General features: G+C 42.2%; 1 protein-coding gene across 3 annotated transcripts in view; it reads right to left on the bottom strand.

Moving 5' to 3' along the window:
• Positions 1–22609, bottom strand: part of TRIP12 (thyroid hormone receptor interactor 12) — a 127408-nt gene that overhangs the window by 39026 nt on the left and 65773 nt on the right. For all 3 annotated transcript variants that reach the window (XM_015413482.1, XM_015413483.1, XM_015413484.1), the window contains 13 exons: positions 20728–20763; positions 20524–20619; positions 16766–16858; positions 16440–16601; positions 11649–11717; positions 11401–11566; positions 10083–10200; positions 9810–9966; positions 7768–7921; positions 6963–7191; positions 4425–4543; positions 2955–3162; positions 595–695 (listed from right to left, as the gene is read on the bottom strand). In XM_015413482.1, coding sequence (XP_015268968.1) covers positions 595–695; positions 2955–3162; positions 4425–4543; positions 6963–7191; positions 7768–7921; positions 9810–9966; positions 10083–10200; positions 11401–11566; positions 11649–11717; positions 16440–16601; positions 16766–16858; positions 20524–20619; positions 20728–20763 — 1708 coding nt within the window. The remainder of the gene's footprint in view (positions 1–594; positions 696–2954; positions 3163–4424; positions 4544–6962; positions 7192–7767; positions 7922–9809; positions 9967–10082; positions 10201–11400; positions 11567–11648; positions 11718–16439; positions 16602–16765; positions 16859–20523; positions 20620–20727; positions 20764–22609) is intronic.

Here is a 22609-nt window from a genome sequence, read left to right as displayed (position 1 = left end):
GGGAAGGAACAGGCTTCTGGATCTGGCGCACAGTGCTGCCTGGAGGCTTTTAGCTGTAAAGACCTATCCAAGGGCAGGCCTGCTCATGCACAGTCACCATGTGTGCCTGCACAGAAGATCGATGACAAACACTTGTTCTCAAAAGAATCTTTGCTGTTCTGTTGCATTTCTCTCAATAAAAATTTTTAAAAAGGAAAATAAAAAATAAAAAATGTGCAGATGAAATCAAGTCATAAAAGTACTCCACAAGCACTTGTAGTGTAGAATACTTCAGAAGCCTTGGGATACCAATTCAAGGGATACCAGTACAGTTTTCCATTCACAATGGACATATCCTATGCTTGCATCTGAAAACATATATTCAGATCTTCACTTGCCTTCTGTATCTGGGCTCTTAGGACATATTTCTTTAATTTTGTTTGAGGCAACAAGCAAAGACTAGAGAGTTATAGTTTAAGAAGAAAAACTAGCATTCTCTTCTCAAGATTATATCAAGGGCTTGCAAACAAACCTCTCTCATTCACAATGTAATAAGTCACAGTATCAACTTGCTCACCAAGTGTATCCTGGATACAAATTTGTCCACAGGCTTACCTTGATTGTCTACTTTGTCATCATCTCTTGGCGGTGAATACTTTGGCCGTCGGGGCCCACGTTTTGGCAATCTTTTTCTCTTAAGGACATCACTTAATCGGCTACCAAAATAATCACAAAAAAACCCCAATAAGCCAATAAGCCAACCTGATACTTGTGATAATTTATGCTTCAAGTTTTAAATATTTGTTTCAAGACATCTGATTTGAAGCTGTATCCCACTGGCTACCATATCACCAAAGGCCATTTACCACCTAGTTCTCTTATAAAAACATTTATTCCTAAACTATTTTGATAGTGTATTACAATCTAATGTAGCAATAACTAAACTAACATCTCTTCGAAAAGTAAAAAGCAGTAAATTTAGCACTTTTACTTCCATAAATTTAGCACTTTTACTGCCAGTCCCACTGCAAGTCTGAAGCTATTGAAGCTGACTACATGTTGGGAGATTGGCGTCTGATTTTGTATTGAATTATTACTGTTCCCAATGCATGTCAGTATGAGTATGAAAACCACAGTAGCTTAAAGGGAACACCCTGATGAAGGTTGCACTTTGAAATGTTGTTATCAAACATCTGGACACAACATCGAATTATTTTGTAGTTCTCCACCGTTTATACATTGTAGCACATACTAGTTCTCCATTGTTTACATTTTGTACTTTTTCATAGTAGCTGCCTTGTATACATCAATCTCTATTACATGTATTTCAGCTTTTTGGCTAGTTGTAATTGTTGAGTCTGTTTACTACACTTGTTTTTGTCTTCTACTATCATTATATAGTAGTGTAGTGAACATTACTGAATACATTCTCTAAGGCCAGAAAGACTGTTTTGCTTGGATTAAAGCTGAAAAGAGAAATCCTCTGTATGAACTTGCCATGTTAAGGCCTGAACCCAACAACACAAGCAATAACCAAGGCTTCTTCTGGAGCCTGGCAATTCATTTCCAAATTGTTTAAGTACTGGTTTGTGTAAATACTACTACTGACATTTTACTAAATATTATTGCCATGTGGATTAGCAATTCAAGTTCTGCTGTCCTTAAAGACAGCAAAGAAGGCCACAGTCATTTTTTGCACCTTGTAAGAAGAGTACATAAATGGAAACATCTAGGTTTAGGCTTAATATTCCCAAACCTGCTACACAAAATGCCTTGGAAAAGCCATTATCATGACAGGCATAACTAATTACGACCACAGACCTTCCTTTTACCCCCAATGCAATTTTATTACACCATTGGCCAGGTTTACCCTTGAGAAATGTGACCAGAGAACTGATTGTAATTTTGCTTTCTACTGCATCATTTGTAATGTCATCGAAATGGAAAGACCCAACTCCTCCATCAATTTCTTCCTGGCACGACAAGATTTGGAAACAGTTTATAATGGCTAAATTGTTGTATTCAATGTTACCTGCAGAGTCCCCACAATACCAAGCAAAATTTGTAGCTATTTGGTACCCAGTTCTAAATTATTTGGCAGATAATAATATTGTCCCAGTTAATTCATTATATAAACAAATGCTTATATTTGACTATTAAAAGTTTGACCTAGTTCTATAATAATTCCTTTTTACTAGCATATAGTCTGAACAATAAGTTATGTAAATAATGTGGCTGGATATTTGCTTATGATGGTGATAGAGTGTTGACAGTTTGTTGGTTGGTTTGTTTCAATTAGGTTTATATTGTTTTCTAGTTGTGGTTGTTATTTGTTGTATATATTGTTGATTACAATAAAATTTAATTAAAAAAAATAGACAAGCATGAGTTCTCAGCTCAAAATACACAGGGTATGTGCTCATAAGCTCACCGGTACTAGGTTTTATATGTTGCCGTAAAGATTAAGGCCAGTGAGTGATGGTCCATACAACCTCTTTTTTCTTATTTGAGTGTCTGCTTCAAAATCACAACCAATAACAAGGACAAAAGAACAGCATAACAACAGCAGAAATTACAACCAGCATTCCCAAGTTTAACATAAGAGCTATTCACTTCCTTTTCCATTTGGTACATATCACCTCTGGTGGTGGAAAGTACCATCAAATTACAGCTGTCTTGTGAGACCCTGCAGGGTTTTCAAGGCCAGAGACAAACAGATGTTGCTTGCCATTGCCTGCAACGCTTGGCCTTCCTTGGTGGTCTCCCATTTTAGAATTGACTCATCTTAGCTTCCAAAATCTGACAAGCTTGAGCTACCTGGGCCATCCAGGTCAGATATTACCTTTTCTCAAGTATAAACGATTCACGTTCTTTAATATACTTATTAAAATGATCGCTGTGAGAGTATAACATGTTAGTTTAATTAATTGCAATCTCAGATTTTTTTTGCATAAAGAATAGTAAGGAACCCTCACCCCTGTGGACTCAGGTCCAGAGAGTCTTCCCTGCTGTGCTGTAAGCTTGGCGAGCCCAAGTCTGCAGCTGCATTGCTAGCAGCAGTGGCTGTTCCAGTGCTTATTGTTGTAGTAGCACCCAGCGTTCCTGAGCCATTAGTGCATGCTTTTGGAGGACTCGTCAGCAAAGCCTCCGATTCCGCTAGATTTTTCACCTGGTGCATCACACCTTCCCAGAGAAAAACAAAACCCCAAATTAATACATTGAAAACCTGTCAAAATAAAGGAAGGCTATTTAACAGAAAATATTCACACAACAAATCAAGATTTACCACCATGAGAACAAGCTTGTGGAATTCTTGAGCCTGCATTCTCCCTCCCCTTTTCTGTTAAGGAAACTAAACCTTTCTGCAAGCAAACCACAGTGTGTTCACCCAAATGAGAAACTACAGGTTGCCACAGAAGTGTGTAACTTCAAGGGAAGTCACAAGCCTGAAGCTTTCTCCAGTTTATTCTTCTAACAAACCATATGTGTTTATTACCTGTGAAGCAAGCCGGGGTACTTTACAATAGTTGTTCAAATATACTTTGAACTTTAAAAAAATATATACCACACAGTCCAATCCCTGAACTATTGGTGCTGTTGGGCAAGTGCAGCCCTCAGCATGCAGAAGGGAGACTGACAGGAAGGAATTCCGCATGACAACAGATGCAGGAGAACAAATAGAGTGTGGGCACTGAATCAGTGTCTCCGTTTTAAGGACAGGGAAAAGTCAGAAAGCCCTGGATAATATTCCATTCAAAATATGCTTTTCCTTAACAAGGTTCTATATGTCTCCAATTACCTAACAATACAGCTAGCTGATGTTTTATCTTTTCTTTGTGTATATAGGAGTTTGTTCCATTTAGCCCTTTGGTTTTCTTCACCTTGATTTAAGGTGTATTGTCCTCAAAAATTTATTTTGAAAAAGGTTAAAGAAACTTATGGCTGAATTACACTGAACATGAACCAAGTACCTAACAAGCTTACAGTTAATGCTAGCATTCATGGCACTGTGTTATTTTTTGTTTGAGATTAATAAAGCTTGCCTAAATGTATTGACCATTTTCTTTACAACATCTATACTTATCAATAAATGCAAAAAGACAGAAATCCCTAAGCATGCAAAACAGGAGAAGTCTGTCAAGCCAATTTCTGTGTCACATGCACTGCTGTTTTGATTTGTTTGTTTCATCTACAGAAGCTTATCATCTGACAACAACTGCTATAAACCTCCCTGTCTCTGAAGCAACAGGTACATCCTGGAACAAGTATTTATTTGGAGACAGGAAAGCTTCATATTTAAATCTAAAAGCCTATAACTGAACATGTTGCTTGGAATGTATTTCAGTATCTCAAACTGTTATGCCTCCTTGCAGAATACTGCTGAATCAGCTAGATCAGAGCTGTATTCATGCTAGTAGTCAGGATCAACTATAGATTAGTATTACCTTCTCTTCGGAAGTAAACACTAAAGATGTCAGGTAATTTTTGCATTAAGATCTCTGCCATCTGAAGAGCTCCAACTACTATCTTCAGGTCTTGACTTGACAGCATGGAGGCAATATGACTGCAACATAAAATTATATTGATATTACTTGGAAAATACCATTTGGCAAGAATTGTGTTGTTCCCACCACATGGCTTCATTCCGGCACACTGGCAGGAAAAAAGTATGTAGATTTGGGTGGTGCCATCAGGGCCACTTCACACCTTACCTAGTACCGAGCCAGGCTTATCACAAAACATACTCCGCATGGAGCTGTAGCTAGTCCTGGAGCATGCCTGTAGATTTGTACATGTAACCATATATTTGCCACATTCACACTTCCTGAATATTGTAACAGACAGCAAGCCCTCAGTGTAGCTCCTTTTGTGATGGTGGGAGAATGGGATGCCCAGAAAGGAGCCTGCTCTTTCACCACCATATACACTTTAATTGATCAACAGCATGGCTCAGACCAGTGACAAGCCATGGTTTGTCACATGAATGAACTTGAAGAATCTTGGTTTGGAAGAGAATGAGAGCAAGCCACAGTGTATTACATGGATGTGAAACTATAACTTGCCACAAAAAGGAAGGTCTTTGGAATGAGGCATCACCATAAATTATGCAGACCAAGTTCTGTTTCTTGTCTGCCTCTGCATCAGGTGAAGTAGTGGACATTCTGATAAGCTTTTGAAGGCTACAATGAGCTGGATGAAGGCTATAATTCAAATTTAATCTAGACAAGTGTTGTTCCTAAGCGATTAACCCAAGAAAGTGGTATTTCTCCTGTTGATGGAGTTTCAATTCCTCTTAAACTTCAGGGCTGGAGTTTGGGAATTCTTAGATCCAGCTTCAGTGTTGACTACTCAAGTACTGCCTGTTTAATTAAGCAACTTTCATCAGCATTAGATGGTGCGCCAACTGCTGCCTTTCCAGGACAGGGGTGGTATTACCATTGTTACCTTTGCTCTAGTAACTCCTGGGTTCAGTTACGATAACTGTGTTGTCTATGAGATTGGCTTTGAAGACTGTTCATAAACATCAACAGGTCCAGAATACAGCAGCCATATTATTAACTGTTCTTGGCTACAGATAACATGTTTCGCTAATCTGAAAATAACTTCATTTGCTTCCAGCTTGTTTCCAAAAAAATTCAAAGTATTAGCATTGACCTATGGACCCTAGGCCAGATACAAGTACAGCTATTTGTGGACTACTGGGCATAGCATCCATGGCCCCTTCCCCCCCCCTCTCTCACACTTCCCCCCCCCCCGGTCCGTTTCAGTGTTTTCCCAACCCAATCTTCCAGCAGGAGCACCTGTTCTGTCCATTTCTACATTTGTTTTAAATTCTGTTGGTATTGACAAGGCTCAAAAGAGAACTGAGGAAATGCAAAATTGCCCCTGCAATATTGCAAGGACCTTGTGTGATATTCTGTTTCCAGAGGCCGGTGTCTGAGGTGTAAGAAGGAGTAACCGTTACTACCTTGGTTTCCTTCCAGACCCCAGGCATCTGGAAACATTGTGTCACCCCAAAAGCCTTTGCGATACTTCCTGGGCAACTTTGCGTTTTCTCAATTCTCTTTTTTGGCCCGACCAGCACTTGAGGAGTTAAAAGGGGCACAAAAAATGCACCCAGTTATTCTGCCCCTAACAACAGAACGGCCCCCCAAACAGCCAGAGACAACAGTATCTTCGGACTGCCTGCTTCCATATAAAACTCCGTCAATATCTGTATCAGAGGCCCTTCCCAGAGGGCCTCCCAAAGTTAGAGATAGCCTCTTCTATGGGGACCTTTTGGTAGTGGTGGCCAAATCTCTGTAGCGACACAAACATCCTTCTCTTTTCCAAAACTCCCCTCTCTATTCAGATTGGCCTGCTGCTTATGTTAATGTCTTGTAAGTAACAGATGAAGTCTGCCTTGCTTTCTGACCACGTATGGGGCAACCAATTTGGACCATGCACATTTCATATTAGATGATCATTCGAAAGCACACCAAAGAGGACAGAAATCCAAAGAGACAGATATGCCACACAACAGCAGAATGGCACATAAGCATGTGGCATATTTGACATCACATTTGAACCATGCTAATGCTTTGCCACACCTCTAAATTTTCTCTTGTCTGTAACAGCTCCCTGGTACCTCACCAATCTGAGAATTATACATCAAATAAAAATGCATCTTTTTCTGTACAGCACCTTTTTTAATACAGCACCGTGCATTTTATATGTGCAATTTATAAGCAACTTTACATAATGAACAACAAATATTCACTAAAGATGTTAGCATAATATATTCCCCAAGGCAACACAAAAGCCAAACTGACAAATGCAATACTGTCAAATGCAATACTTGGATCCTTCAGCGAAAGTTTGTAATGTGGGATATGTGCTGCTTTTCTTCCTCCAAGTTGAGCCAAAACTGACTGCTAGATTAAGAACCAGACTCTAACAGCATTCCAAACTGGATTTATATAAAATGGATATAACACAATTACCTTGATACGGCATGATTTTTCAGTACATCCTTCAGAAGTTCAGCATCAGCAAAATATATTATTCTAAGAATTGCTCTAAGGCACTTGTGTCTAACAGCAGGTCCAGCTGAAGAACTGTACACTTCATAAAGAACACCAAACAATGTTTTAATAAATGATTTAGCCAGTTCTGGGTCTTCCTTCATTAACTGTGCTCGAGCATCGTCTTTCTTTGATTCTGGATGTCCACCTACAAAAGAACAGATTGATTGTTGCGTCTTTGGAAAAGTTAAATCATAATTCATATTACAAACCACAAGCTGTACAGACACTTTTTCAGGGAAACAGTATGTTCTTAAGAAATTACATTGTTTGACAGTAATGCAATATGCCAAACAATTCTCTTTATTCCATAATGATCTGTAACACTGACAGATCTAATCTCTTTGCTGCAATTTCACACACTTTTGTATGGTACAACAATGTATTTGGTCATAACTTCACCTAATGCAAATTAGCAGTCTTAGCAAGCCACCCTAATATACTAGAGCTATTATCATTCTAGAGGCCAGAATATGCAGCCCACCATGTCATAACATGCAAAAATTGTAAAAATAAATTTGTTGGCTGATTTTCAAATCGACATGCACATAGAAAATTCAAAAAGGGAAAGAAACCCACACCCTGCACAACTGCAACACATGCAACCTAAAGTGCAATTTCTTTCCCAGCAAGACACCTGAAGCCACAAGATGTTACACAGCAAGTTGCTTTCAGTGTGACAAAAGGAAATGTGAAGAGGATTTTTTTAAAAACAGATACTTACTAGTATTACTATTGGCTAAAGGGTTAGGTTTTCTCTGAATGGCACGTGCTGTTCCAGTATCCTCATTGATCTGCTGCATAGAATTAAAGTCAATTGTATAAACACGCCCCAATGTAGACAAGCTTATCTCATCTTCACCGACTTGATGGGCTGCCTGAGGACGAAAACACAAGTACAAGCATCAAATGAGTTTCCCTTTCTCCTGTAGTGAGTATATACCACGGCATTTAAAAGAAGGGTACTTTCAAATTTGCTTCAAGCATTATCCAAAGGCATGCTAATACAAACATATAGGCATCTGCATCCTACAAAAATCCCTTTCTTTCACTTCTTAATTATTGATAGAGAATTATCGAGTATGAATGTGCCTAGCATCTTCATGAACAGACCCCAACAAAATTAATTAGCAACTTTCCTAAAGGTCCAGTGCTGAACTGCACACTGCGGACAAAGAATCCAACACATTTGTTGCACTTGCAGTAAAGCTAGACAAAAAGGAGAAGGAGGTAGAAGATGCCTCCAGGTCCAGTTCTGGTCACCATATCTCAAAAAAGATAGAAAAGGAAGAGGAGGGCAACCAAGATGGTAAAGGAGTTGGAGCACCTTTCCCTATAAGGAAAAGTTAAGGAATCTTGGACTTCTCTGTCTACAAATATATAGCTATCAGGAGACATGACAGGCGTTTGTATTACGCATGGGGTGGAGAAAATGGATAGAGCTATTTCACCACTAGAAATTGGGGACACCCAACAAAGTTGTTGGGCAATAGGTAAAAGGAAATACTTCTTTACTCAATGAATAAACAGTGGATTTCACTATCAGCAGATGTAGTGATGACCATGTGCATAGATGGCCGTAAAAAGGAGGTAAGACAGATTGACAGAGGATAGGCCCATCTATGATTACTAGCAACAATGACTAGGAGGAAGCATCAGGGCCTCTATGCCCTGCTTGTTTGTCCTCCAAGCCAACTGGCTGGCTGCTGTGTAGAACAGGATGATGGACTAGAGAGACCACTGGTATGATATAGCAGGGCTCTTATGTTCAGTGCTGACTAGGGATGGGCACGAACCTAAGAAACCCAGTTCAGTTTGGGGGTCCCAAACCAAACCAAGAGGCCCCCATCCAAACTGAGCCAGTCTGGCGAGTTTAGTTCCCCCTTTCTCCCGGCCACTGCCGGGAGAAGGGGGTTGCCCGGGAAGGGTTAAATGGTTGGCAGCCAATTTGACAAAGAAGAAAATAAGAAGCTATATTGTTTAAAAAAAGAAACTAAGGTGAACCTAAAGGTTGACACTTTCCAACTTTATAAGACTACTCATGAGGAAGATTGGTGAAATGAGTGCAAAAACCAGTGTGCTCATCAAGGATATGATTATGTTGGACTTTGCTTATGTCAGAATTCTCTAGCTATATTGTCAGATTAATACCTTCACAAATTGATGCTCACAGAATCATTAAATGTGACATTGTTAATTTTATCACAGTGGTTTTTTGTTTGTTAGGTTTAAATGGCTGGCAGTCATTTCACCAGTCTAGGGGGAAGCAAAATCAACTGATGAAATGGCTCACAGCCATTTAAATCTAACAGCTCAGCTGTGGACCCTGCACCACTCAGCTGTTAAGTTTAAATGACCCCGAACAGCCGAAACAGACAAAAATCCAGTAAAAGTTTAGGGGAAAGTGCCTTCCCCGAACATCGATCTGGGGCTCCAAACTGGCCCAAGTTCATGCAGAATTTTGGCTCATGAGCTGGTTCGTGCCCCTCCCCTTGTGGTGACTAAATCATTCTGTGAAAAGAATTAGACTCCTATTGGAAAGAGCTTCTCTCCATCCAGTGTCTGAACCCATGGTTAATGGCAGGTAGAGAGAATGGCCTATTAACAAAGGATCAGATGTATGTTTATGCTGAACAGAGTATTTTATTCCATAATTGAAGTTTGATAGGTATTTGTTAAACAGTGTATACTTAGGACAAAGACCAAAAGCAGACATTTAGGCCCTTGTACAGAATGGAGATTTTAGAGATAAGCTGAAGTTACTACCTCAATTATCCGGCTATCAATTCTGTTATAGGGATGCCAGAGTCCCCTGTCATCTCGCCACTGCCATATTGCACCATCTGTGTTTTGGGCATTCCCTTTCTTTAGCATAGTATCAACAGCAAATATTCCTTCTTTAGGCAGGCATGGCATCAGCTCACTGGAAACAAGACATTGTTGCATGTTAACTGTTACCTTTGTTAAGAGCCTCTTGGCATATTAAGTAATGGTGGTGCTCTGATTGAAACCTGAAAGGGATAACTGGAGAAAACCTACCAGATAAGTGAAGTAAGCTCATATAGTTCTTGAGGGCTTCTGGGAACAAGGTCTATTTGTTCCTGACAACTTCCATTTGAGGCTCCACAAAGAAGAAAGTGAAGTGTTTCTGCAATATCTTTTTAAAAAGATTATAGATTAATATTTTCTGAGCATTAGAATACTTTAGTTAAAACTGTTTAAAAAAAAGGAAATTGTCTGTCTTAAGAATCAACTTAACCAAAACAATAACCAAGATCAACATTTACTGATTGCAATCCAGACCTGTAGAAAGTAGATCCTCCCACTGCTGGTTTTACCTGTAGAGCTATTTGCATGTACAGGTTAACAAACCACTACAAAAATGTAAGAGAGACTTGTTCAAGTTCCAAGCTGTATTTTAGCACCTATCTGGACTGGTCCCAAGTGAAGCCATTACACCTTGGAACCTTATCAAGATCTTTGGGATCACATACTGCACACACATTTGGCCATTTTCAGGGCTAGGAAATCAATGTATTTGATAGGGGAAAAGGAGTTGGTCTGTCTAAGGCTAGTACTACAAACTACATCAGTACCTCTTCCTCACTCTGTATAAAAGTGTTTTGTTTGGAACTCCAAGTAGCATGGCAAAACACAGTGCAAAGTCAGCCAAAGTCTCCAAGCAATACAAGGCAGTATCTATATCTGAGCATAATTTTCTTTCACCTTTTATTTGCATTTTCCCCCTTTGTCACTGTATGCTCCCAGTTTGCTCTTTATGTATTTTCAGTCTCAATATACTAAAAGCAGCACAGGCATTACATCATATACCCAAATCTACAGAGTCAAGTAGCAAGCCCAAGTAATCCTTCATGATTTTGAGTTATAACATCCGTATTAACTAAATCCCAAAGCAATAGTTTAAATCAGAACAGCTACATGTGTAGATATTTTTGCTGAACACAAAAGGAGCACACTATTTATTTTACCAGCCAGGCATTTGCCACTGCTTAAAGAAGCTACTCATTGCACTGTGCTGCTATTTCTGCCCATGTACTTGAAGCAATGCTGGTGGACTGCACTACTTTAATGCTAAATCATTCCTTGAAAGAAACAGAACTTGCACAGCTAACAGTAATTAAAGCAGAGCTCTGCTCAAGTATTTGTTTCATACCCTATTACAACCAAGACATTTCCCCCTTCTATGTATCTGTGGATTAAACTGTAATCTTAATGTCTGGTGCAGCAGCTTCATTCACTTTTTTAAAAGATTTAATCTACCAATCCTGTAGAAATTGTACAAAACTGATATAACAGAATTCCAGGGGGGGGGGGGGGGGGGAATGGAGGCACTCACTTTGCTTCATAAGTTGAACTGCTAGTGTGGGACAGTTGGAACACATTAGGGAAAACATGCGCACCACCATGATGAACATCCCTGAGCTCAGAATTGGAGGAGTCACTACTAGGAGCTGCTGAATATTTGTGAGCAAATCCTTTGAGGCAACTTGCTGGAGCAAATTCTTTAAGAAAAAGAAAGAAGGGTTAACGATAATCCAATCAAAATCACTCTAATGGGCTTCTAAAAGAAGCAAAACATGTTACCTCCTCGTGCTGGAAGTTGTCCACCAGACGTGCAAAACACAGGCAAGTGCTTTCTACTGACTTTTTGTCCTAAGGAAATCGAAGACAAATATTAGGTATCAATATGCAGATTAATAGCATGTCAGGCACATCAAGAACATCTACAAACTGTCCTGTTTACCATACTTAGTGGGTTCTGGATTAAATTCTACCTAGAAGCTACAATAACTAAACGGAGTGCTTGGGTGACATGAGAAGACAAGAGTCACTGGCAAAGGCAATAATGCTAGGAAAAACTGAAAGGCAAAGAGGAAGACCCAACATGGCGTGAGCAACGCTGTTCACAATAGGATGTTTTATTTATTTATTGGGTTTCTATCCCGTCCTCCCCACGAACGCGCTCAAGGCAGCTTACATTTAAAGGCACTATGTGCCAGAATACATAAAACATATAAAACCAGTTAAAAACAAGATAAAACAGTCATATTGTTACAATTAAAGTGCTTAGCATAGAACTGATCTTCCAGTCACATTAAAGATGGCTTCCTGTTGCTGTTGTTCAGTCGCACAGTCGAGTCCGACTCTTTGCGACCCCATGGACCAGCTCCCTCCAGGCCCTCCTGTCTTCCGCCGTCCTCTGAAGTTGGCTCAATTTTATGTTCGTTGCATCTATGACACTGTCTAACCATCTCATCCTTTGCCGTCCCCGTCTTCTTTGACCTTCAATCTTTCCCAGCATCAGGGTCTTCTCCAGTGAGTGCTCCCTTCTCATTTGGTGGCCAAAGTATTTGAGCTTCAGTTTCATTATCTGGCCTTCCAGGGAACAGTCAGGGTTGATTTCTTTGAGGATTGACTGATTTGTTCTTCTTGCAGTCCAAGGGACTCTCAAGAGTCTTCTCCAGCACCATAGTTCAAAAGAATCTATTCTTCGGCGCTCGGCCTTCCTTATAGTCCAACTCTCGCAGCCATACATGACTACTGGGAATACCATTGCTTTGACCATGCGGACTTTTGTTGGCAGGGTGATGTCTCTACTTTTTATCATGCTGTTTAGGTTCGCCATCGCTTTCCTCCCAAGGAGCAGGCGTCTTTTAATTTCATGACTGCTGTCACAGTCTGCGGTGATCTGGGATCCCAGGAACGTGAAGTCTGTCACCACTTCCACAACTTCCCCTTCTATTTGCCAAGGAATGATGGGGCCGGATGCCATGATCTTAGTTTTTTTGATGTTGAGCTTCAAGCCCACTTTTGCGCTCTCCTCTTTTACTCTGAGCAAGAGGCTCTTTAGATCCTTTTCACTTTCAGCCATTAGAGTGGTATCATCTGCATATCTGAGGTTGTTGATCTTTTCCCCAGCAATCTTAATTCCCGCTTGTGATTCATCCAGGCCAGCATTTCGCATGATGTACTCTGCATATATATTAAATAAGCAAGGTGACAGTATACATCCTTGTCGTACTCCTTTTCCTATGCTGAACCAATCAGTTGTTCCGTATCCGGTTCTAACTGTCGCTTCTTGGCCCTTATACAGGTTTCTCAAGAGACATGTGAGGTGGTCTGGTACTCCCATCTCTTTAAGGACCTGCCATAGTTTGTTGTGATCCACACAGTCAAAAGCTTTAGCATAGTCAATGAAGCAGAAGTAGATATTTTTCTGGTACTCTCTTGCTTTCTCCATAATCCAGCGAATGTTGGCAATTTGATCTCTAGTTCCTCTACCTCTTCGAAACCCAGCTTGTACTTCTGGTAGTTCTCTATCCACGTACTGTTGAAGCCTAGCTTGTAGGATCTTGAGCATGACCTTGCTAGCGTGTGATATGAGTGCAATTGTGCGATAGTTTGAACATTCCTTGGCATTGCCCTTCTTTGGGATTGGAATGTATACTGATCTTTTCCAATCCTGTGGCCACTGTTGCGTTTTCCAAATTTGCTGGCAAATGGAGTGCAGCACTTTAACAGCATCATCTTCTAAGACTTTGAATAGCTCAGCTGGAATACCATCACCTCCACTAGCTTTGTTGTTAGCAATGCTTTCTAAGGCCCATTTAACTTCACATTCCAGGATGTCTGGCTCGAGGTCAGTGATTATACCGTCGTGGTTGTCAAGGACATCGAGGTCTTTCTTGTATAGTTCTTCTGTGTATTCTTGCCATCTTTTCCTAATCTCTTCTGCTTCTGTTAGGTCCCTACCGTTTTTGTCCTTTATCATGGCCAGCTTTGCATGGAACGCTCCCTTGATTTCTCCAACTTTCTTGAAGAGATCTCTAGTCCTTCCCATTCTATTGTTTTCTTCTATTACTTTGCACTGTTCATTCAGGAAGGCCTCCTTATCTCTCCTTGCTGTTCTCTGGAAATCTGCGTTCAGTTGGGTAAATCTTTCCTTTTCGCCTTTGCCTTTCGCTTTCCTTCTTTCCTCTGCTATTTGTAAAGCCTCATCAGAAAGCCACTTTGCTTTCTTACATTTCTTTTTCTTTGGGATGGTGGTGATTGCTGCCTCCTGTACGATGTCACGAACCTCTGTCCATAGTTCTTCAGGCACTCTATCTATCAAATCCAGACCCTTGAATCTATTCTTCACCTCTACTGTATATTCATCAGGGATGCGATCTAGGTCAAACCTGAATGGCCTCGTGGTTTTCCCAATTTTCTTCAGTTTAAGTCTGAATTTTGCAATGAGTAGCTCATGATCTGAACCACAGTCAGCTCCAGGTCTTGTTTTTACTGACTGGATAGAGCTTCTCCATCTTTGACTGCAAATTATATAGTCAATCTGATTTCGGTGTTGCCCATCTGGTGATGTCCATGTGTAGAGTCGCCTCTTAGGTTGTTGGAAAAGGGTGTTCGCTATGACCAGTGTGTTCTCTTGACAAAACTCTGTTAACCTTTGCCCTGCTTCATTTTGCTTTCCAAGGCCAAACTTGTCTGTTATTCCAGTTACCTTTTGACTTCCTACTTTAGCATTCCAGTCCCCTATGATGATGAGGACATCATTTTTTGTAGTGGTGGGCGGCTCCTAATTAAAAGCCTGGCGGAAGAGCTCCGTCTTGCAGGCCCTGCGGAACTGCAAAAGGTTCCGCAGGGCCCTGATCTCTGCCGGGAGCTCATTCCACCAGGTAGGAGCCGCCACCGAAAAGGCCCTAGCTCTGGTAGCGGTGAGCCTGGCCTCTTTGGGGCCTAGAATCACTAGCTGGTGTTGTGCCCCAGACCGTACTGCTCTCTGGGGTATGTGTGGGGAAAGGCGGTCCCTCAGGTATGTCGAGCCCTGGCCATAAAGGGCTTTAAAGGTAAGTACCAGCACCTTGAAGCGAATTCGGTATGCTATTGGCAGCCAGTGCAGTGCATTCAGCGCAGGCCGGATGTGTTCCCATCTAGGGAGATCCATCAAAAGTCTGGCCGCCGCATTCTGCGATAGCTGCAGCTTCCGGATTTGCAACAAGGGCAGCCCCATGTAGAGAGTGTTACAGTAGTCCAATCTCGAGGTGACCATCACATGGGTCACTGTAGCCAGGTTGTCGCAGTCGAGGAAGGGAACCAACTACCGAATCAGCCGGAGGTGGTAAAAGGCTGACTTAGCAGTGGCTGCCACCTGGGCCTCCGTAGTTAAGGAGGGATCCAGGAGCACTCCCAAACTCCTCACCATAGGCCCTGGCACCAATGGTGCCCTGTCAAAGGTTGGGAGAGGGAACCCCATCCCCAAACCACCCCAACTGAGGCACAGGACCCTTGTCTTCGCCAGGTTAAGTTTCAGCTGGCTCAGTCTGAGCCAACCAGCCAAGGTTTGCAATGCCCGGTTCAGATCTTCCAGGCTGGAGTCCGACCGGCCGCCCAACATCAGATAGAGCTGGGTATCATCTGCATACTGGTGACACCCCAGCCCATACCTCTGGACAATCTGGGCGGGGGGGGGCACATATAGATGTTAAACAATAATAGGGAAAGCACTGCCCCCTGAGGCACACCGCACTCAAGCGGATGTCTCCGGGACTGCTGTTCCCCTAGCACCACCCTTTGTCCCTGACCCTGGAGAAAAGAAGCAAGCCATTGTAAGGCAAGCCCCTGTATCCCCATGTCGGCGAGGCGGTGGGTCAGCAGCTGGTGGTCGAATGCTGCCAACAGGTCTAACAACAACAGTGCCACCGAACTGCCTCTGGAGGTCGTCCGTAAGGGCGACCAGTGGTGTCTCCATCCCGTGACCCAGGTGAAAGTTGGACTGGAAAGGGTCTAGGATGGAAGCGTCATCCAGGAAGCCCTGCAACTGTATCATCACCGGACTCTCAATTAATTTGCCTAAATAGGGCTAATTGGAAACCGGCCGATATTTTGCAAATTCGGCCGGATCCAGAGTTGGTTTTTTCAAGAGAGGACAGACCATCGCTTTCTTGAGTGCCCCTGGGAACGCCCCTCAGAGAGGGACTTGTTGACAATCTCCCTTAGGGCACCTCGAAACCCCTCGTGGCCCACTTTAATGAGCAAGGAAGGGCACGGATCAAACCTGCATGTCGTTGGGCGTATATTAATTTATAAGGCCACCATAAGTTGGAAGCAATTTGACAGCACTTAACACAAAACACAAGTGGGAAATAACACACAAAAAAATCACATATAGCCCAACTCTGACATCTAAACAACAATTACAGCTCAAGCAGGTTAGACAAACCTCTGCTTTATTTTGGCTATCCTAGTATGAAGTATGACCTCCCATACACTGCACTATCCTGTCATTGTAGGTAACTACCTCCACAGCATATGTAGGACCCTTTACAGATATCAAGACCTTCAACAGAAAGTTGCAGTTGTTAAGCAGCTTCTGACCTGGTGAGTTAGCCTTTGTGTAAGCAATGGCAGAGAGTCTGCAACAAAGTGAAACTCATCAGGAGTGATGCTCTGACAGCAGTTGGCAGCAATTGCTAATGCATTCCTCTGGGCATTTATGCTGAAAAACTCCAGATACAGCAGACAGTCCGCCAAGCCTCCCTATAATACAAAAAAAAAGTGAGGCAGACACGGGTTTCTGTACCCAGTAAGGCAAATATATGTTTCTCGAAGTAACAGCTACTTTGGGAAGAACGTAAGCACTCTGATATGAAAGGAACAAGAAGATTTTAAAAATTGCCTTTTTAATTCGAAGAAATACTTACGGCCTGCAGAATAGCTTTACTATGTCTACGCGATAACATCTCCAAGGCAGTCAGTGCCTGCTCTGCCACATCAATACACTGAATAACTTGCAGCTAGAACAAATGAAAGCAATTTACTTAGTCTGTTTTCAGTGTGATATGAAAGAAGATTGTAGATCAAGTTCTAATGTCAATGCTTTCATTATTTCAAACATACTGTGGGTCCAAACCAATGTTCCCTCTAAGCTGAGTTAGTGTGAGCTAGCTCACAGTTCTCTAGCCTCCGGCTCACTCATTTTTGTCTCAGCTCAGGAAGGACGGCTCCAGAGCAAACTAATTTATGCAGTAGCCAAATTGCTCGCTCACAACTTTAATGCCAGTAGCTCACAGAGTAGAATTTTTGCTCACAAGACTCCACAGCTTAGAGGGAACATTGGTCCAAACCATGCTGTTACTTTATTTAATAATTTAATGTTTATTTTCACTTCAGTATCGAAAGTATTGTACTTTTGCAGAACATTTAATAGCAAGATTTCTTTAATTGTTCCCCCAACACCACAAAAATATTAATAGTCTTGGTTTTGCTTCCCTTTTTAATCACATGCTTAGAAATGAAAGCCAATACAGGCTTCTCCAGTATTCGTAAAGAGCATTCTTAGATTGCACTTCAATGTCATAACAGTCTTCATCCACCTCACACACATCATTCAACATTTGTGTTTAAATTCCCCTTAAAATCAAAGGAAAGCCATGGCAAGCAAAACAAATGAACCCAGAAACGAATCCTTTAAAACATACTGGTGACAGACAACTCAGGAGGACTAACTAGACAGCACAGGTCTATAATAGGGATTCCCAGTGTGGTACCTGTGGGCGCCATGGCGCCCACCAAGTGCTTTTGGAAAGTCGGTAGGACGATGTGGCTGTTTTGCCCAGTAAGGCCTCTTGGAAGCTATTGGAGATTTGATTGGCTGTGCAGATCTTTAAAAACATTGCTTTGGCAGCAGCTGCCACACAACACAAGGATCTTCACTGTGAGACTGAAGGTAAGCTGTAGCAGCCATTTTGTGGCTAGTTCCACCTCCTACTGCAGCTGTTTTGTGGCTGCGCCTACCACACTATGTCAGAATTCCAAAAGTCCCCGCAGGCTCAAAAAGATTGGGGACCCCAGTCTATAATGAGAAATATATTTGACCATTTCTTATTAAGATGTACTTATAACTTTGATTTGGTTGACTGGCCATTGGTCTTGATTTTGCTGTGCTACTCATTAGTTTCTCAGACAGTCACTTGTAAGTAGCATACACTGCCTGTTAAAAAAAAAAGTCTGAAACTTGGTAGTACTAAATTACAACTAGGTAGCTATTGCCTTCTTGGACACCAAAATTTCCAAGACTGATTTCAAATCAAATGAAGTTCCTCCTGCATCAGATTCACTGGGTTAATTAGTTATTTTAATGAAGATTGACTTCTGATTTTGCAGGGCCTCTTGATCATCCCATACAGCCCTTCTAGTTACTTGAAGTGGCATAAGCAACCCATCCACAAGGATGACCAAAAACTAGATCAATTTTCTTACACCAGGGTCTGGGGTATACCTAGGTCCACTAGGACAAGACAAATATCAACAGCGAATGTGAAACTGGAGCCCTTTCAGTTTTCTTGGAATGGGGGCAAGGACTCTCTCTCATGAGAAGGGGTAAGAATCAGCTTCCCGTCCTTTTTCAAAGGGTGGTAGCTCGTAGAGCTGCTGCCATCTGCAGTCACCTAGGTTCCAGATCACCTCTGAATTCTAATCAGAAGAAGTGCTGATTGGTTGCTGGGAACCAACAGCTCCGCCTTAGTAATCTAATTGGTAAAGTGACATCAAGGCGATACAAGCCTAATGCAGTTGTCATACTGTTATGGGCTCTGGCCAGGAGCCCCATAGGTTCTCAGAAATTCTAAGGAAACGAGAGATCCAAGTTTACTTCCAAGGAAATGTTTTAATAACACATTGAAGATGCAGGCTAAGCTTCCATCAACTGGGCTTTTACCATACACACAAACAGCAAAGCTTGCTAGACCACAGGTATAACTAAAACTATATGTCTTATACACTAAATGCTGGCTATGAGTTAATCCCAAACATTTGGATGAGCTAGGTTGACTTGCATCTGGCTTCCAGCGGGGAGGAAGAAACAAAGTCTTTGAAGATAAGTTCTGCTAACAAGCATGAGAGAGAGAAATTTACCTTGAGAGCAGCTAACACTGACCTCTCAGAAGACTCAGGGCAACTAAACACCAGCATGTAACAAAGGTGGAGTCACCCAGGCCATACACATAGTTACTTCCAATATAAAATACTGATTTCACTTTTTTCCAATGGAAAGGATTTCAGAATAGAGACACAGATACCACTCTGCATCCATGTCAGTTTTTAAATGAATACTAGAAACTCATGATGTGTTGCTGTTGCATTTTTTTAAATTGCTTTGGAAAGCTCAGAATTTTTCGAAGACCTGCCCACTCCTGATCAGTTGATCTCTACCAATAAAGTACTAACAAATTAGGAAGTTTCTTGCCAGTATAAAGTCCAATCAAGGGGTACAATTTAGGCTACAGCCTTTTGTAGATCTGCAGAGTCAACCACCCTCCTTTTGAGATCTGCCCTTGTAGGTCATATGCTGTCAATACATTTAATTAATTTTGCTGCTGATATGCAGCTGATCTGATTCTTACCATATTGTGTTAGCACTCAAGAACAGACGTCACTACAGCTTTCCATAAGCATTTTGAAAAGGAACTGCCATGAGAAATATGACTGAGAGAGAAGAGGAGGGCCACGAGTTCTTAAGAACATGAGAGAAGCTAATGTTGGATCAGGCCAATGGCCCATCCAGTCCAACACTCTGTCACACAGTGGCCAAAAATAACAGGTGCCACCAGGAGGTCCACCAGTGGGGCCACGGCACTAAAAACCCTCCCACTGTTGCCCCCCCAAGCACCAAAAATACAGAGCATCACTTGCCCCAGACTGAGAGTTCCTATCTGTACTTTGTGGCTAATAACCACTGATGGACCTCTGCTCCATATGTTTATCTAATTCCCCGTTGTAGCCATCCATGCTTGTAGTCACCACCACCACCTCCTGGTGGCAGTGAATTCCATGTATTAATCACTCTTTGGGTGAAGAAGTACTTCCTTTTATCTGTTCTAACCTGACTGCTCAGCAATTTCATTGAGTGCCCACAAGTTCTTGTGTTGTGAGAAAGGGAGAAAGGTACTTCTTTCTCTACCTGCTCTATCCCATGCATAATCTTATAAACCTCGATCATGTCCCCCCTCAGCCGTCGTTTCTCCAAGCTAAAGAGCCCCAAGCGCTTTAATCTTTCTTCATAAGGAAAGTGTTCCAACCATTTTATCATTCTAGTTGCCCTTTTCTGCACTTTTGCCAATGCTATAATATCCTTTTTGAGGTGTGGTGACCAGAACTGTACACAGTACTCCAAATGAGGTCGCACCAGGGGCATTATAATACTGGATGATTTGTTTTCAATTCTCTTCCTAATAATCCCCAGCATTTTGTATTTAAAAAAATAAAAAGAGGATCATGCTAAAGTTTGATACTGGAAGCTTTTGGGAAAAACTGTTGCACTCCCAAAAGAAATCATAGTTCAGGCAGCAGAGCTTAATTCTTAGTAAAATAATATATATAACCCAACCAACAGAATGAGAAAGACTATTTCTGAAGGCCTTCAGTTGCAACCCCTATTTTATCTTAATTTAGTAAGTCTCACCTTTTCCAAAAAAACAGGAATCGCATCTACCACAACAGCAGATGACCTGGGAAGTGCTTCCATCATGTAGGTTAAGGCTCGACAAGCATGATTCATCTAAAGAAAGACAATTTCCATTACTATGCTGAACATGCAGACTGCTAAGGATCACTTTAAAGGATTTACCTGCAGGTGTGTTTAAGTAAGTTTGCCCAAAATACTTACAATGTCAAAGTTGTGTTCCATCTGCAGCAATGTTATCTATAAACAAAAGAAAATAAATAGTTATTAGAACGGATTGTTTCACATTCTAGAAGTTTTATCAACTCACAAGGACAGCACACTCTTGCCACAGTTAAATACAGAGACTGGCTTTTCAAAGTTTCAAGCATCACTGTTTTCAATAGAAAAGACTTCTGATTGGACAGTCTGTGCTTAAGATCCTGCCGAAAGACATTTGCCAAAGATCAAACAGGTGAAAATGTATCCCACTTATCCTGTTAGACTGATGACAGAACTTGTACACTGTTTCAGAGGGTGATCATGTTGGTCTGCAGCAGAAGAGCTAGATTCGAGTCCAGTAGTACCTTAGAGACGAACAAGGTTTCTGGGGTATTGCCCTGACCTGGATAGCCCAGACAAGCCTGATCTTGTCAGATCTTAGAAGCTAAGCACGGCCAACCTCCAGCAAGTACTTGGAAGGGTGACCTTCAAGGAATACCATGGCCAGGACACAGAGGCAGGTAATATCAAAGCCACCTTGACAGAAGCAGTGCTGACCCAGCTGAGCTCTGAGAAGGAGCAAGAGATAGAGCTGCTAGAGGGACGAGTGGGGTTTTTTACTTACTTTCAGCTAAGGTGATTTAGCTGAGAGGGTACTGTGTGGGGGACTGTGTTTGGGAGTGTGTGGGTGAGCTGTGAGTTGTTGCAGAGTCCTGGCTGCCTGAGATCGGGTGTGAAAGGGTCATTGTTTGACTGTAATTGAGTGACTGGATGAATTTGCATAGCTGCGGCCACACCCTCTGCTGAGGGAAAGCTTCTATTAAGGCAGCACTTTGCCAGAGACATGAGTCTAGGGGCTCTGTAAGAAGCCCAGGAAGAGCCAGAAAGCCAGGGCCCTAGTCTCCTTGGGTTCCCAGTAAGGTAAGTAGACTTCTACAAGGAAAACCACTTAAAGGGTTTTAAAAGGGGATTATATATAATTATTGTTTTAAAAAAAGGAATTATGAAGCCAGAATGCCAGCAGGGGGTTGGGGGCTATCCAGTGTATTGCACGGAGTGTCACATGTATGACTATCTGTCCACTGGACAGAAGTCTTGGGTGTGTGCTCGGTGCAAGGAACTCCTGGTCCTCAGGGAACGAGTTTGTTCCCTTGAGGCCAAGGTGGCTGACCTGGAAAAGCAGAGACAGTCAGTTAGGCACATGGAGAAGACTCTCGGGGACTTGCTAGATATGTCCCACTCTGGTTATGTCAGCCCTGCTGCTGCCAGGGAGCATGAGGGTCGAGAGGGAACAGGGCACTGTGCTGAGGACAAGGGGAATGTGCCCTCAGAAGGGACCTCTTCTTCAGTCGGTGAACGGGTATCCTTTTGCACCAAGGAACCATCCCTGGGCAGGGAGGGAGGGGGACTCTTGGTAGTTGGTGATTCTATCCTTAAGCAGGTAGACAGCTGGGTGGCGAAACCGCATACTGACCATATGGTGACTTGCCTGCCTGGTGCGAAGGTAGCGGACATTACACGTGTTCTAGATAGACTGGTAGATAGTGCTGGGGAGGAGCCAGTGGTCGTGGTACATGTTGGCACCAACGATGTGGGGAAATGCAGTTGCAAGGTCCTGGAGGAAAAATTTAGGCTTCTAGGCAGGAAACTCAAGGCCAGGACCTCCAAAGTAGCCTTCTCGGAAGTGCTACCTGTTCCACTTGCAGGGCCAGAGAAACAGGCACAGATCAGGAGTCTCAATGCATGGATGAGACAATGGTGTAGGGGGAAAAGTTTCAAGTTTGTTAGGCACTGGGATACTTTTTGAAGCAAGAGGGAGCTGTACAGAAGAGACGGTCTCCACTTGTCCCGAGAAGGAACCAGGCTGCTGGTACTTAAAATCAAA

This window comes from Gekko japonicus, unplaced genomic scaffold (assembly GCF_001447785.1).
Source record: "Gekko japonicus isolate JY-2015 unplaced genomic scaffold, Gekko_japonicus_V1.1 scaffold155, whole genome shotgun sequence".
Lineage (NCBI taxonomy): Eukaryota > Metazoa > Chordata > Lepidosauria > Squamata > Gekkonidae > Gekko > Gekko japonicus.
Note: the sequence above shows the minus strand (reverse complement) of the source record. Positions and strands in the feature narration are given on the sequence as shown.